Raw genomic sequence first — 17,854 nt, 5'->3', positions numbered from 1 at the left:
TAACAGCTACTAGAAAGCAGTTCACTGGTGTATTGGGACAGCTCCTGGCTTCAGTCTCCTGCCAGGTAAACACCGGGATCCGAGTTCGCCCAAACGCCGGGCTGACTAACAGACTGCCCACATGGCTGATACAAGAGAAGAAATAGCAAGAGGATAGAAAGCTAGAGTGAGTCACGGACGCTTTGTTCCTAACACATAAGAGCACAAGTTACAGGGCCCTCTCGGTACCTGATCGACAGAGGATACGAGGCTTTTACACCCCAGATTGTAGCACTGGCTCTTTAGCTCAAGCAAGAACAGCTCATGCTTTTAGCTCTGGACGTCCCAGGCTCAATCTTCAGTGTCAGCCAAGATGGCAGTGATCACAACAGCAAAAATGACATGTCTGGGCTCATCACCACCAGAAAAAGAAAAAATACTGCATTGTATTATTCACATGATAGCACCAGGAATAACTCAGCTTGCTCTTGCCAGTGTAGACAGGAACCAATCCACGTTATAGAGTCATGTTACACCCCTGTAACAGGATTACCAGTCTGATCCCCATCTACATGAGGCAACAAAAGCCAAGCTTTAAGCGTGGCTGATTGGGGTACAAATCATGTGTATTACATGAATCCCAAGACAGGGTTGCTAGGCGGGTGCAGATGGATGCCTTCAGCGCTTCTTGCTATTTGAAATCAGACCCTGTCCCTAAAATCCAGACAAAGTAGCACTCAAACAGGAATGACTGAGTCCCTGAGGGACTGGATGGCTTGGGGAGGGGAACTGGTAAGGAAGCTGGTGACAGAGCAATTGGGGCCAGGTCACCCAACTCCCAGGCTAGAACCCTAACTACTAGGCCATCCTTTCTTAGTGATGGATTTGGGAAGCGTCACTATCAAAAAAGGCTCGCTGACAGCCTCAGTAGCTGTGCCTGCCTCAACTGGCCCTTTTGCTTTCAGTCTTAACTTAGAGGCCAGTGTCTGAACAGATTAACATTAGGAAAAACTTCCTAACAGTCAGGATGGTGAAGCACTGGAATAAATCACCTAGGGAGGTTGTGGGTCTCCATCATTGGAGATTTTTAAGAGGAGGTTAGACAAACACCTGTCAGGGACGGTCTAGATAATACTTAGTCCTGCCTTGAGTGCAGGGGACTGGACTAGAAGACCTCTTGAGGTCCCTTCCAGTTCTATGATTCTATGATTGGGGACACTAAATTCCTCTTTCACCCCTAGGAGGTGGATTGTCCAGTTCTGGGGTGAGGCACATTGGTAGTGGGAAAAAAACCCTCCAATCCCTATTCAAATCCAGTTCAAAGACCTATAAGAGATAGATAACGAACCAGGAGCACTGGGCATCAGGAAGTCTGAGCGGACAGTAACATTGTTTGTCAGAAACTTGGTGGAGAGTTTGGCACAGACAAAATAAGCAAACCCACTGAATTATACTTCATCCCATAGAGTGGATTACGACCAGGAGGTGGAAGATTAAAATAGACCATCTGAAACAAGAGAGGAGCAACACCCATCACCGGGAAGCAGTACACCAGCCCAGCAGAGAGCTGTAAAACCGCCACGGCCGTCTGGAGCTCTGACGAAGCGCAGCTTGGAGACGTGTCAGCTGGGATCTATGGTTTCTCGGGGCGAGGAGCGTCACATCTATAAACTCTGCAGCCTGTAGCCAAGCAAGTCAATATAGATCGGAAGCTCAGCCATGAAGAACCTACAAGACCTACCTTTGGTGGCACATAAAACTCCAGCAGGAACCTCTCCCCCTCCATCTTAACAGCCTTCCTGAGCATCAGCCGACATTTCTGCCACTGAGAGCTACCCACACAGTTTGTGTCATCCGCCACCATGTAGCGGAGGGTGCCTTCCCTCTGAATATCCACCAGTTCCACCTTGGAAGACTGGACTTTTGACAGCCGCAGCTTGTGAGTCCATCTTTCCCTCGTGTCATTGTGTTCCTTGATCACAGCGGGACAGTGCTCTCTCTCTGACCTCCTGCCACCCTGCGTGGCCTCCACACCTGGCTCCGGAGAGGACTTCCTGTGCCACATCTCCTTCATGCCATCCACCACACACAGGCTCATATTCCTCAAGGAGAAACCTTTCTTGAATTTCGGCTTGGAAGTAGCATGGACAGAGACGTCCTCTGAACTCCGAGAGTGGCCGTAGGAAGAAACTTTATGAGCCTGAGCCTGCTGGGACTGGCTCAGATATCGGCTGGAGTTCACAGGGTTGTCCATGCTGTCCAGGGATTCTGTGGAGGTCTCCTCTTTCCTCTGGAGGATGTCTCGGCCGTAAGGCATGTGGCAGTTCTGTAGCCCCACAAAGGGCACTATGTTGTACGTGGTTGGGGAGTCGGACACGAACACTCTACTGACCTCCAAGCTGAAGATGTCCAAGAAATTGGCAGCAAAGTGATGGGAGAAGGAGGTTTCAGCCCCCGGGGTATCGTAATGGGGGTTCTCCCTCAGGAACTGGCAGAACTTCTGAGCAAAGTCCACGGCAGCAGCCTGGGCATGGAGCTCACAGAATTCCCTCCAGTCGGGAAGCTGGGAGGAAGACTCTTGACAAAGGGCATCACCATTCATGACTGTCCCATTCCACCTGCCAGCAAACTGCAAAGGCAAATCAAAGAGAAGGTTAATGACAGTTCAGATAAGGAATTCCAAACACAAACACACACACACCACTGCAGAACTATCCATGACCAAGGGAATCCACAAGGAAAACAAGGACAATTGATGGTATGTAACATTTTAAACAGCTGCAGTCACAACATTCCACCATGTCTAGAAAGCATGCAAAACTATGGTTAGTGCAACCTTATTTCTGCCTCTATGATCACATCACTTCAGACTCTAGCCCTAAGATGTTCCATGTCTTAAGACCACTGACTAATGGCTATGATCCCCAAGGATCCCACGGGGCTTTGCAGGGTGGTGGGATAGTGGGAAATCAGGTTCTAGAACATTGGTATCTTAGTTAGCACATCCTGTTTCACATCTGGGTGCTCACATCAGCATTTTCACAGCTAAGATACCAATATGAACACCCAAAATACGGAACTGGATGCCTTAAATTAGAGGCCTACAGTTGAAAACCAGGCCTTGTATATATCATCTGCACCATGATGACCTCACTCACTACTGAAACGCATCCACCTCTGGAGCAGAACATATCCACCATTTAACAGCAAATTACAACACTTCCCTTCAGGGCAGAAAGAGAAGAATACTGTGTCCAACTGAAGCTACAAGAGAGACTTTTTTGGTAAGCAAAATGTAAATACCAAATACAAATTTGGCTAGGACACAATGATCAACAGTCTAGTCTTTTAAAAGAAGAGTGCTACCATTCCGCAATGACGGATGGTTCTCTCAGCATCATGACTGGGACAGAAACAAGTACGGACTCAGAAGGAAGAGTGTCGTCTACAGAATCACCAACATCGCTTCCTGTGGTGCAAAGTTTTTCCATAGACGTGTCTTATCAGCACGCGAACCAACACCCTGCCCTGTGTATCGTATGAGAGCAGACAGAGTCCCAGCCAGATGCAGCAGGGCTAGGCAGACACCACCAACCACATGGGGGAAAAAAAAAAAAATCACAAAATAGCTGCTTGGAGTTCAGAGGAATAAGTCAAAGTTAGGGCATACATAGAGAGCCAGCTATGCACAACCTGCCTCCGGAGCCACACAGTGAACGAGGAAACAGGAAATTCCATCCATTCAGAGTTCTATTCGATTCTATATTTTTACACTGTCGTACGAGTGCCTTCCAGTAGTGCTTTCAGTAACACGGCCACACACCTGTCACACGTTTGTTCTCTTATCCTCTCCCCAGAGGGAGAAGTGCATGGAGTGGAGTGCCTTATTTCGGGAGAGCCCTCCTGCAATGCTGTTACTTTCTTTTCCCAGGAGCAGGGATTATTTCGGGAGATGGCATCTTTTACAGATGGAGTCAGTGGACGACGACAGGAGCTGGGAGGGTCTCATCCAAGTGACAAGGGAAACCCCCCATCGGTTAATTCAGGCACAGCTGCAAAAGCATAAAAAGCCAGCCTTTGCTTTCACTTCTGTGCTGGAATAAGTTAAAGGACTCTGCTGACATAACCAGCCTCTGCTATTGCTGAAGCTGGAGGTGGAGTGATACCAATCCACACGCATGGCCTGCCGCCTGCGGGAGTCATTCATCTTCTCAGGAGCACACCTGGACCTGATATGCCCCACTAAGTATTAAATCCTAGCTGGAAATGACCATGCTCGTCTGCTCCTGAAGTTACACCAAGCACTGAGAGGGGCTGCTGTAGTGGTTTCAGGCTCCCTCACACGCTCACCCTCTCATCTTGGATTGGGTGTCAAGGGGGCAATACCGTGAGCAAGGTTAGAGCAATTAACATGAAGAATTGCTCATAGGGCCAGCAAATGAATCCAGCTAACGGACCATTGTAACTGCCTTTTGCAGCCATCCATCATGTATCTAACTACACAGATTCCTCCTGTTGCGAGATATGACCTGACTTGCATAACCCATCAACACTGCACAAATGTACAACCCCATCTGTTTTTATCTGTAGTACTGTAGATTCATAGACTTTAAGGTCAGAAAGGACCATCGTGATCATCTAGTCTGATCTCCTGCCCATTGCAGGTCACAGAACTTCACCCACTCCTGAAATAGACCCCCAACCTCTGGCTGAGTTACTGCAGTCCTCAAATCATGGTTTAAAGACTAAAGGCCCTAGCTGAGATCACCAGCCCCAGCATGCCGGGCGCTATACATACCCAATCCCCAAAGTCCTCACACACTAAACTGACAAGACAGATAAAGGATGGGAAGGGAAACAAGTGTGCAGCTCACACTTCATTGCTGGGTTCATTAAGTCAGGAGCTCTCTAACTTTTGTCAGACTGTACCTTAATAGGAAGAGCGTGTGCCTCCAGATTGGCCTCCCCTCCCATTCAGTATCCTGCCGTCCCGCCTCCTCTCCCATTCACAATTGCCTGACAGCTCTGATGTAGCTACTCGCAGAGGCTGCCATTGAAGAATAGCATCAGGAAAGGATGTGATATTTTTAGCTGCTGTTCAGTGCAATTCAGCAGCTGAAGCGAAGGAGGAGCCAGCCAGCCCTATATGGTCAGCAGGTTCGATGCAAACTGCCAGCACTTGTTTTGTTGAACTCTACTCTACAGGCCACTGCTGGTCAAGAACCTCAGGGTCAGGTCATTGTCTGTCTGCAGGTGGGACTAGAGGGGACTGGACCTTACAGCATACGCTCCAGTGCTTGTGCAGCTCACCCAGGTTTCTAGCTCTGCCCTGGGGAAAGCATTTCACAAGCTAATAAGCTGAATCGCCTGGTGAGGAGAAAAAAGAAAAAAAAAAGTAAATACATCTGTTTTGTCCTCAACTCCACCCCGTTACTCACACTTTCTGCAAAGGCACATTTATAGCAAATAAAGGTTAATAAATGCTGAATAGGTGTTCTATAGTGTTACGGGCATGAGGAGTTCATCCTAGTGACAGAGGATGTGGAAAAAGCTAATGTACTCAATGCTTTTTTTTGCCTCTGTCTTCACGAACAAGGTCAGCTCCCAGACTACTGCACTGGGCAGCACAGCATGGGGAGGAGGTGACCAGCCCTCTGTGGAGAAAGAAGTGGTTCGGGATTATTTAGAAAAGCTGGATGAGCACAAGTCCATGGGGCCGGATGCGCTGCATCCGAGAGTGCTAAAGGAGTTGGCGGATGTGATTGCAGAGCCATTGGCTGTTATCTTTGAAAACTCATGGTGACCGGGGGAGGTCCCGGACGACTGGGAAAAGGCTAATGTAGTGCCCATCTTTAAAAAAGGGAAGCAGGAGGATCCTGGGAACTACAGGCCAGTCAGCGTTTCCTTAGTCCCTGGAAAAATCATGGAGCAGGTCCTCAAGGAATCAATTCTGAAGCACTTAGAGGAGAGGAAAGTGATCAGGAACAGTCAGCATGGATTCACCAAGGGCAAGTCGTGCCTAACTAATCTAATTGCCTTCTATGACGAGATAACTGGCTCTGTGGATGAGGGGAAAGTGGTGGACGTGTTGTTCCCTGACTTTAGCAAAGCTTTTGACACGGTCTCCCACAGTATTCTTGCCAGCAAGTTAAAGAAGTATGGGCTGGATAAATGGACTATAAGATGGATAGAGAGTTGGCTAGATTGTCGGGCTCAATGGGTAGTGATCAATGGCTCCCTGTCTAGTTGGCAGCCGGTATCAAGTGGAGTGCCCCAAGGGTCAGTCCTCCGGCCAGTTTTGTTCAATATCTTCATAAATGATCTGGAGGATGGTGTGGATTGCACCCTCAGCAAGTTTGCAGATGACACTAAACTGGGAGGAGAGGTAGATATGCTGGAGGGTAGGGATAGGATACAGAGGGCCCTAGACAAATTAGAGGATTGGGCCAAAAGAAATCTGATGAGGTTCAACAAGGACAAGTGCAGAGTCCTGCACTTAGGATGGAAGAATCCCATGCACCGCTACAGACGAGGGACCGAATGGCTCGGCAGCAGTTCTGCAGAAAAGGACCTAAGGGTTACAGTGGACAAGAAGCTTGATATGAGTCAACAGTGTGCCTTTGTTGCCAAGAAGGCCAATGGCATTTTGGGATGTATATGTAGGGGCATTGCCAGCAGATCGAGGGAACGTGATCGTCCCCCTCTATTCGACATTGGTGAGGCGTCATCTGGAGTACTGTGTCCAGTTTTGGGCCCCACACTACAAGAAGGATGTGGAAAAATTGGAAAGAGTCCAGCGGAGGGCAACAAAAATGATTAGGGGCCTGGAACACATGACTTATGAGGAGAGGCTGAGGGAACTGGGATTGTTTAGTCTGCGGAAGAGAAGAATGAGGGGGGATCTGATAGCTGCTTTCAACTACCTGAAAGGGGGTTCCAAAGAGGATGGATCTAGACTGTTCTCAGTGGTTGCTGATGACAGAACAAGGAGTAATGGTCTCAAGTTACAGTGGGGGAGGTTTAGGTTGGATTTAGGAAAAACTTTTTCACTAGGAGGGTGGTGAAACACTGGAATGTGTTACCTAGGGAGGTGGTGGAATCTCCTTCCTTAGAAGTTTTTAAGGTCAGGCTTGACAAAGCCCTGGCTGGGATGATTTAGTTGGGGATTGGTCCTGCTTTGAGCAGGGGGTTGGACTAGATGACCTCCTAAGGTCCCTTCCAACCCTGATATTCTATGATTCTATAGGTGGTTGTAAGCAGAGCAGTAGAAGGTATAACCATGGCTTACAGCCCTCTATAATAAGGACACTACTGGACCCTAACAGTTGCTTAGCCATTTATTGGAACATCTATGGATGATTCTTAACCTTTTAAACACTCTGGCCACACATCCCCAGAGTCGAAAGTGTGATCGCTTTTATTTACTGTTGCTTGGACCCTCCTCAGCATCTGTCCCCACAGAGGCTGGGTGGAAAACAGTGAGCTTGAAAGTAAAACCACTTTCACCAGGGGAAGTGCAGGGTCCTTTCGAAATCCCTTGTGGGATCAAGTCTGGAGCAGAGACAGAAGCTCATGAGCGTCAGCCTCTGAACATGCTTCTGCTTGGGCCAGAGACAACCTTCCAAGCCGACACAGGAAGAGGAAAGGCAGAAAGCCCAGCAACGTGGTCTAGATAAGAGGAGCAGAGAAAAGCAACGTGTTTTGGGCTGGGCTTCCAGGTTTATACATTGATGAGCAGAGCTGCCAATGCCAGAGTTGGACTAGCTCTTGCTGATATGGTGCTGAAGATTAACACACAGGCTCGGGAGTCAGGATTGCAGGGTTCTCTTTCCCTACCCTGACACAGGCTCATGATGCGATCTTGGGCAAGTCACTTATCCTTTCTGTGTCTTGGTTTCCTTATCTCTCTACCTACCTATCTAAAATGAGGGTGAAACCTCACAGGCATGGTGTGGCCAGATCTAGCTTGTTAGTGTTTGTAAGGTAAAGAGATCACATCTGTTCCTATGATTATGGATAAAGGAGCCAATTCTGCGTGAGCCCTGGGTTGGACACTCCCAACGAAGCCAGGGAGAGACCCTTATAATCACAGGCTTGACCAAGATTATAAATCCAACTCACTTCCCGTCAGTATCAATGGAGCACAAGGTGCAGAGGCGAACCCAGGGATATTAATAATGCTTTGATGGGAAATCAAGCCAGCAGGAGCTGAGTGGGGAGGGCAGGGGAGTCTGATGCTGATCGTTATTGATGGCAGGGATGGACTGCGTCAAGGGCAGGGAATGTCACATGGATCAAATCGGGAATGCAGAGTCCACCCAGCCCCTGACAGCCAAGCAGCAGGATTAGATAGATTTCGAGGCGCTTGCTGCCTGAACTCATTGGTAGGGAAGCCAAAAATAATCATCATCACCCCTCTGGATGCAATTTGGGGCAAGCGACTGCCCTGCTTCCAACAGAGCAACACCCTCGGTGGAAAGAGAGCCATGCTCATTTGTTAAGCCAGCCTAGCAATTAATTAAGGTCACACCTGGGCTAATAATTTCTCACCTATTGGGCAAGGGATTCAGAACCATTAAGTGCTGCTCTGGAGCTGCGTGGCTGGCGTTCAGAGAATTCCTTTTCATTACGGGGAAGCCTTGCCTCTCACTCATCTTCATCAGTGTCAGGATCTATGGCAGGGCAGCATTCCAGGAAGGAGCTGCAGCTCCTGGGTGAATGGAACGGGGAGGGAGACCAGATTCTACTGCAAACGTACATGTGCTCCGAGTAAAGCAACTGACAAGTAGCCCATTCTGCAGGTGCATTCACGGTTCTACAGCTGTGCAAATCTTGCCCACAGCTGAGGAGGCCTTCATTTGACTGCTAGCTGTCTAAAGGCAGATTTTTGGCATGGGGGAATAAAGTGAGACACCCCTTTTGACATAAACCCTCCCTCCCAACAAACTGGGCATGCAATATCTCCCTACACATAACTAGCCATCGACACGCATGGGTACAAGTCTGTGTGGATACATGGGTACCCTCAGTCCGAGAAAGAATGAATGGACTCTCAGCTTTACAAGTCTGGAAATCACACACACATACACACACACCCCTACTTTGTACTAACAGCAGGGTCTGAAAACTGTTTTACATAGATTAACCTTCACATTCACAGAGGAAGGAGCATTAGACTATATTGGGGGAAGGGAAGGGAAATCCCTTTCTGACCCCTGCAGATGTCTGGCTGAAACCATGTGGTGGGTTTGGGGATGGGAGGTGAGTTTCTCTCTCACATGAAAAGGTCTGCAATATGAAAGGACTGGAGAACCCCTTCATGAGGCCACGTTCATTTAGAATGTAGATGAAAGGGAGACTGAAGCAGTGCTAACAGTGGATAAATATTTAACAGTGACCCCACCACCACCACCTAGCCCCCAAGAGAGGAGCAGCCACCATACAGAAAAGAGAGCAAAGGAAGGAGCCAATAGCAGCTCAGCGGTTATCCCAGGTGGATTATAAGAAATTATTCCATGTATTTAAGATTCTCTAACAAGTCAAGTGAACCAGGCGAGAAGTCAATTATTCATTGGCTTGGCTCAGTTTTCAGCATTGTTTGGTCTTGGAGGGAGCAGACACTGGAGTAAATTTATAGACCAAGATGCTTCAGGATGTTGCACCTGTCTAGTGGGCTGCTAGGATGCTGGTTGTCACCCTGGAATCTGCATTCACACTTTGTAAAGCTCTACATAGGACGCAGAGCTCATTGCTGAGCAACAGTGTGATGGGGTTCATTCACCACTGCGGCGCCTCCTGCTGGCTGTCCTGGGAATTAGCTCTGTTTGCCAGTGCGCCCTCTTCTGGTGATGTCTTGCCACCATCACTTCTGCTCCAGGACCCACGTCACTCCAAGGACCGCGGCAGCCTCTTCGGGACACAGCCCTCCAGCTATGCTGCACTCCATGTTCCCCCCCCTTCCAGGGGAACGTACCACAGTCCGACGGTCCAGCTACTTCCTCAGGGGCGAGTGGGGGTGAGAGGGGACCCGGGCCTGCCCACTGCTCCAGGTCTCAGCTTTGAGATCTTCCAACAGAAGGCACTATACAGGTGTGTCCTATTGCTTCATAGAGAAAGGATTTTGGTCTGTAGTCCCATCAGACTGGCACGTTTCCCTCAGCACTATTATTCATATGAAGCGAGTCTATCTTCTTTTATTCATCCGAGAAGAATGGGAGATTTGATCACCGCAGTATCTCAGATACGGCGGGAGTCTCGCCATGCCCCGGACACACTGCCAGCCCACAGGCAGCGGGAAGAGCACTGCAGCTGGGTGAAAAGTCCAGCAGCTACCGCCCCTCTGCTAACACCCCGAGAACAGCCAGTGCAGAGTGCTCCAACAAGCATGCACGTGAGGCTATTAATATTTCACCCTCGCAGCACCACACTGGGCTCGGAGAGGAGTTTTGTCAACAGAACACAGCACACAGTGGCAGGGCGAGAGCGGGGCTGGCTAGAAACTCAGCATCGATTGCCGGGAACGCTATTGATTTTTTAAGTTGCTGACAAGTTTGGAAGAAGTTCCATTCACTAGAATAGCAGCTTCCCACAGACAGTGGGTAAAGGCGAAGGAGGTCAGCAGTAATACCTTCTGTTTTCAGGAAGCAATAAATACAACAGCCTTTTATCGCCTCAGTTATACAATCCCACTCTCTCTGCCCCAGGGAGATCCAAGTGCCAGATGGATGAATTAGAGAGAAAGGGGAAAGGTATAAAGGATTTTATTTAACGTTATCTACACAGTGCCAAGGAAATGCCTTGAAGGCAGACCCAGCGCCTGTTGATGGAGCCACTGAAGTGGAACTGCCGAGCAGAGACCTGCCTAAACGCAAGCTTCCAAGAAATCCCTGGAACTGGTGCGCTGGACCCAGCCACCTCTGGAGTTGGGCAATGATTGCTAGGGTGGGAGAGGTGAAATGGGTTTTGCAGAACTAGAGATGACTCTGAACCAGAATTAGCTCAAACGCCCCCTCAACTTTGAGGAGGGCTGGATCCAAATGTAGCAACTCAAGCCCATCTTGAAGCAATGTCCAACACAAGTGTAATTTAGATCTGGATCCCATTTATCAGCCTCCATCCGCCTTCCCTTGAGGCTTGTGGTGGACTTAAGAAAAATGGTTCTGGTTTAGGGCAATTTTTTCCCAGAGAACAAATTCCTCAGTTTAGCCACAAAAGAGGCAGAGTCCCAGGATTGACCATGAAGGCTTCCCATGCACCACACGGCTGATCGGTCTCAGCTGTCCTGGAGGGACCCCATGTAGTGGCAAGAGGTAAATTCAGTCTCCACCGTCTTGTCAGTCCTCGCCCTCTCTGCAGCATTTGCTAACATGGCACCAATTAGTGCAGACTATGATAACGATTTGTGCGATGGGTGCAACTACCCTCACACTGTCTATTGCAGAGCCATCAAGTGGCAACAAGGTGCTGTGTAGAAAGGCCAAGACAAACCGGCCTTCCTTAGCCCTGGTCCAGTCAGGAAGGTCTTAGCTTTCTGTGCAATTACGCTTCCAGGCAACTGCTGCAGATGGAAAAGAAAAAAGACTAGCAAGAGAAATCATGGGGAATGCCTCAATATACAAATGAGATGCTCTTCCACCAGTGCCCAGTTCATTGGCTGCTCATCTGACAATTAGCTGCACCCTTCCCCCAACCCCTTTGGAAGGGGAGTGAGAGGTTGGGAAAGCAGGAGGAGAATAATAAAAACCTTCTACTAATTATTCAGAGATTAACTTCCATTAACGTGTCTGTTATCCTGTTTGTTTCTTACACTAGCTGGGGAGAAAACACACCAGGATGTGGACTAATGACAATAAAAGGGTTACTTGTTTGTACATCAAATTACTTAGGTCATTTTGAACACCAGAAAGAGCATGGCCTTAGGCAGATTTTATTCATGATGGGACATTTATTTTTAGTAACTAAAGAAAATATTTACAGTTCTGGAGTATGAGACAGCTACTTGGGCATGTTGGGATCATTTATTTCCTAGTCCTGGATGTTTGGGGGCTTGCCATCATTAGCAAATGGGATAGAAAATTGCTCACTCAAAAGTTACTTTAATCGGGATTCTAAATGGGAATTAGGTACCTAATTCAGAGTGACACCTAATTCCTGCAGGCACCTTTGAAAATTCCCACCCCAGACTCAAGGCCAGTGTGGCGGGCAGGAGGGAAAAAAAATAAAAAGTGTTTCCTCCTAAGAGCCTAGTTTAGTTTATTGCTTTGGGTTATTCCACCTCTGCCTTATATCCTGGGAAACATGGTCTTGTCAGAGGCCATAAATTCCATTTGTTTTATGATTATGACCATGCAAAAGTATTATTGATTTTTCATAAAGCCACTAAGGAGCCCCATCTGAAAGTTCCCAACACGATCCACCTTCAGGATTTACTGATCTTGTATCCGACTTGGTAACGTGGCTGTATTCTTTATAGGGCTTATTTTAGCTTGGGTTCCAAGGAAAACCTGATCCGAAGTAGCACTACTTGTTAAGATATTATTTATCCCCTGTTCCCAAGATGTTCTACAGGTCTTTCATACCAAAGCCAGGATTTTAGTGTCAGCCCATTAATTTCTCGGGCTGGATTTCTGTCATGTCTTTTGTTCCATTTTTGTATCCACGACTTTTTGAAACTACACAAAAGTTACAACAACAGAAGATGCATGACCCACCAGAGTACAGTCTGCATAAAATTTAATAGCACCAAACACATTTGGTTTCACACCTTGCGTGCTATGGAATTTTAATCTGAATTTTCCAATAAACATGATATCTCCTCTCTTTATAGACAGTCCTGAACCAAGACCCTCAGACTCCCTATTTGGTACCATTACTGTGCCCCATGTTTGTATCTTTCTTCCTCTGTCACTGGTGTGGAGAAGGGCTGACAGCTCAACTATTCCTTGTCAGGTTGATTCTCCATCAGCTAGATCCAGGCTGTGTGACCAGGTCACAAATTGCAAGAGCTCTTTTCCCACCTTAACCACGGAAGGAGCTTTGTCCAATTTCTGACCCGTTCTTTCATAGAATCATAGAATATCAGGGTTGGAAGGGACCTTAGGAGGTCATCTAGTCCAACCCCCTGCTCAAAGCAGGACCAATCCCCAATTAAATCATCCCAGCCAGGGCTTTGTCAAGCCTGACCTTAAAAACTTCTAAGGAAGGAGATTCTACCACCTCCCTAGGTAACGCATTCCAGTGTTTCACCACCCTCCTAGTGAAAAAGTTTTTCCTAATATCCAACCGAAATCTCCCCAACTGCAACTTGAGACCATTACTCCTTGTCCTGTCATCTTCTACCACTGAGAATAGTCTAGAACCATCCTCTTTGGAACCACCTCTCAGGTAGTTGAAAGCAGCTATCAAATCCCCTCTCATTCTTCTCTTCCGCAGACTAAACAATCCCAGTTCCCTCAGCCTCTCCTCATAACTCATGTGTTCCAGACCCCTAATCATTTTTGTTGCCCTTCGCTGGACTCTCTCCAATTTATCCACATCCTTCTTGTAGTGTGGGGCCCAAAACTGGACACAGTACTCCAGATGAGGCCTCACCAATGTCGAATAGAGGGGAATGATCACGTCCCTCGATCTGCTGGCTATGCCCCTACTTATACATCCCAAAATGCCATTGGCCTTCTTGGCAACAAGGGCACACTGCTGACTCATATCCAGCTTCTCGTCCACTGTAACCCCTAGGTCCTTTTCCGCAGAACTGCTGCCTAGCCATTCGGTCCCTAGTCTGTAGCTGTGCATTGGGTTCTTCCGTCCTAAGTGCAGGACCCTGCACTTATCCTTATTGAACCTCATCAGGTTTCTTTTGGCCCAATCCTCCAATTTGTCCAGGTCCCTCTGTATCCTATCTCTGCCCTCCAACGTATCTACCACTCCTCCCAGTTTAGTGTCATCCGCAAATTTGCTAAGAGTGCAATCGACACCATCCTCCAGATCATTTATGAAGATATTGAACAAAACCGGCCCCAGGACCGACCCCTGGGGCACTCCACTTGACACCGGCTGCCAACTAGACATGGAGCCATTGATCACTACCCGTTGAGCCCGACAATCTAGCCAACTTTCTACCCACCTTATAGTACATTCATCCAGCCCATACTTCTTTAACTTGCTGACAAGAATACTGTGGGAGACAGTGTCAAAAGCTTTGCTAAAGTCAAGAAACAATACATCCACTGCTTTCCCTTCATCCACAGAATCAGTAATCTCATCATAGAAGGCGATTAGATTAGTCAGGCATGACCTTCCCTTGGTGAATCCATGCTGACTGTTCCTGATCACTTTACTCTCGTGTAAGTGCTTCAGGATTGATTCCTTGAGGACCTGCTCCATGATTTTTCCGGGGACTGAGGTGAGGCTGACCGGCCTGTAGTTCCCAGGATCCTCCTTCTTCCCTTTTTTAAAGATTGGCACTACATTAGCCTTTTTCCAGTCATCTGGGACTTCCCCCGTTCGCCATGAGTTTTCAAAGATAATGGCCAATGGCTCTGCAATCACATCCGCCAATTCCTTTAGCACTCTCGGATGCAACTCGTCCGGCCCCATGGACTTGTGCACGTCCAGCTTTTCTAAATAGTCCCTAACCACCTCTTTCTCCACAGAGGGCTGGCCATCTACTCCCCATGTTGCGATGCCCAGCGCAGCAGTCTGGGAGCTGTCCTTGTTAGTGAAGACAGAGGCAAAAAAAGCATTGAGCACATTAGCTTTTTCCACATCCTCTGTCACTAGGTTGCCTCCCTCATTCAGTAAGGGGCCCACACTTTCCTTGGCTTTCTTCTTGTTGCCAACATACCTGAAGAAACCCTTCTTGCTAGCTGCAGCTCCAGGTGCGATTTGGCCCTCCTGATTTCATTCCTACATGCCCGAGCAATATTTTTATACTCTTCCCTGGTCATATGTCCAACCTTCCACTTCTTGTAAGCTTCTTTTTTATGTTTAAGATCCGCTAGGATTTCACCATTAAGCCAAGCTGGTCGCCTGCCATATTTACTATTCTTTCGACTCATCGGGATGGTTTGTCCCTGTAACTTCAACAGGGATTCCTTGAAATACTTCACCATACTTCTTTACTTCGCCATCCCCTGGCTGACAGCTGAAGACAGGTCTTCTTGCTGGATGATTGTCACTTGGTTGACTGACTCTGGATCCATGAACAGATCACTAAGCAGCCAGGACCTCACAGGGGAAATGATCCATCCATGCTTCAAGCAAGTTGAGGAACAGAGTGCTACATGCTATCCACGGGAACCAGTACAGACCACCGGCACTCCAGAAAACCTCAAGACCAGGGGAACAGCAGCACTGTTCAGACATCCATTTTGTTGCACCTTCTATTGACGGATCCTAAAAACCACACAGATGGAAGAGACCGAGTAGATTATTCAGCCCATCCCTGGGATTCTTTCCTACAACGCATTTCCCAAGGCTCAACCCAGTTCTGAGAGACATCAACCACTTTCCCAGGGAAAGTCTAGCCGAGCTCAGCTCTAGTAAGTACGCTTCCTAATATTCAATCTGTATGATTGTCTCGTTACTTCTAGATATACCCACATTAAAGAATTAGGTTTCTCTGCATTGTGCTTGCACAAATACTTGTAAGTGGTGTTCGTAGCTAAACCCCTTTTCTTCCCCGACGGCTGCCATCTTGGCCAACGCACCAAGGACCGAACCAGGCACCTCCAGAGCTAAAAGCAGGAGCTGCCATTGCTTGCGCTACAGAACTGAGGCTCCCAAGGCGGCCCTGTAACGGATTCCTATCCTCTGTGGATTGGGCATGGGGATTTGTAGTACACATTTAGCAGTGGGTTACAACACACCCACTCAGCTTTATATAGATGAAGAGGTGGAGAGCAGCCTATTGCACAGCGAAGATGGTTGGAAGAGAATCTGCTGAAAGTGCTACTTAGACAGGACTTTGATGCGAAGCAGAACTACCTGGTTCTTTATACTATCCCCATCTCCACGGTACCAGGACACCCGATGTTGATTCAGGATGTTCACACCGAATTGGAGAGCAAAGAATGAAGCAAGAGCATAGAAATAATTTCTGAGAACTGAGTATCTTAACAGTGATGTGGGAAAAGGTCTAGAACAATAAACACATCCTTGCATCCACAAGGCAGATGGTGAGAAACATCACAAGAGGACTGTGGTCAATCAAGGAACTTGACTTTGGGATAAAAAAAAAAAAAATGCGGTTTATTCTGGATTTACCAGCATCAATGAGCCCAGGGCCAAGAAGCAAAATGCTGACATTTCTGATGTGAGTGGCTCTTTAAAGAGCTCCCTTGCAGTGACTGGGAAAGGGCCTGGAGCCTACTGAGCAGCTGCACTGAATAATGTTAAGCAGGGTGCGAAGCAGCACAGAGGGAGAGAAATGCAAAAAACGTGAAGGAGCAGATTGGGTGGCTCCCACAGCCAGGCAAGGCTTGCAGTGCGGCCGGAGTGCTAGGGAACGGAAAGATAACAAGCCAGCTAACTGACGCAAATGTAGATAGCTTCAGCAGATGGTGCTTGCAGCCAAGCCACCTCGGTCTTGTGTTCCTGACCCGGTCACACACAGACTGTTCCACGAGGTCAGTGCTCCTCAGGAAGGGCTATGACATAGAAGGACAGTGGGCTTCAAAAGTCATGGGTTAGCTCTCTTTGGAGGAAGATCGGTTTGTTAAATCATTCTACAGGGGGCTCTGGGTTCCCCCTATTTTTTTTTACTGCCCCTTCTCCCCAGATGAGCTTCCATCCATGCCCTGCTGGGCTCCCCTGAGCCCACTAGGGAGGGGCAACTTGAAAAATGACATGCGGTGTTTCTTCCAAGGGCTAAGGGCATTAGCTGTGCAGCACAACGAGCCTCAGGGCCAGCTTTGTATCCCCCATGTGGTGGGCAGAGACAGCTTTGCAGGTAGCCAGCTTTGAATATTGAGGTCAGACTGCAATAAACAATACTACACGTCGCATTTATGAGATGGTCCACCACAGAAGTGCAGCCACTTCTGGGGTGGTGCGCAGTAGCCATTCTGTGCCAGCAGTATCTGTGCAATCATCAAGGCTTGCTTTATGATTGGCAGGTATCCAAAGCAACCTAAGGTGATTCTGGTAAGGGAGGAGAGACAGAAAAGCCAGGAGACCTCCTCCTATCACCATCCAGTCCTTTGACTGCAAGGAGAGGTACGGTCCAGTTCATTAATAGCAAGTTTCCTCCAGGACTACAGAAGCGCAAGGCATCCTAGCTGCTAACTGTTTTGCCCTGGTAGCTGGAGTGCAGCACTTTCCCCTCCTTCTGAGCACTGCTAGGAAAAAGAACGCAGGAACAGAAGAATCCACATTAGCTGTCATATGCTCAGTGAGCAAGAGCCAAGTGGCTCCTGTTAAAAAGCAGGTTCAATACTCAGGTCCAGAATCCAGTTTCTTAAGCATTCTCACGGCCCAATGAAACAGTTCCATTGCCCCATCTCTGCCAGCTTCGCCGGGCTGGGATAGTTCTACAGGCACCACCCACCCCATGCTGGTCTCCTGAGGACCAGAAGTGGTGAAACATCTGCAGGCAACTTGGAAAATGGGCCAGTTTCATTAAATTTCACCGACATTTCATGGCGTATCCCGCTCAGAGAGAGAGTCTGTGTTTCCAGTGAAAGAAGATTATTAATAAACAGCCAGCAGATTAAGTGACCAGTTATTAACCATTGACCAAAGGAACTACACAGTGCAAGGGACAGCATGTGAGATTCAGACCGGGAGTAAGTACCACTGAGTTCAACGGCCCCTCACCCACTTACTCCAGGTCTGCAAATGGAGTGGTGTGTTTAAAAGCAGGAACTCTGAGCAGCAC

General features: G+C 48.1%; 1 protein-coding gene across 1 annotated transcript in view; it reads right to left on the bottom strand.

Moving 5' to 3' along the window:
* The window catches only part of SH2B2 (SH2B adaptor protein 2), a 68,404-nt gene that overhangs the window by 28,863 nt on the left and 21,687 nt on the right, over positions 1 to 17,854 (bottom strand). The window contains exon 2 of the mRNA XM_074975058.1: positions 1,721 to 2,608. Coding sequence (XP_074831159.1) covers positions 1,721 to 2,581 — 861 coding nt within the window. The 5' untranslated portion in view covers positions 2,582 to 2,608. The remainder of the gene's footprint in view (positions 1 to 1,720; positions 2,609 to 17,854) is intronic.

This window comes from Natator depressus, chromosome 17, assembly GCF_965152275.1.
Source record: "Natator depressus isolate rNatDep1 chromosome 17, rNatDep2.hap1, whole genome shotgun sequence".
In the NCBI taxonomy this organism is placed as follows: domain Eukaryota; kingdom Metazoa; phylum Chordata; order Testudines; family Cheloniidae; genus Natator; species Natator depressus.
This window is presented reverse-complemented; position numbering and strand designations above follow the sequence as displayed.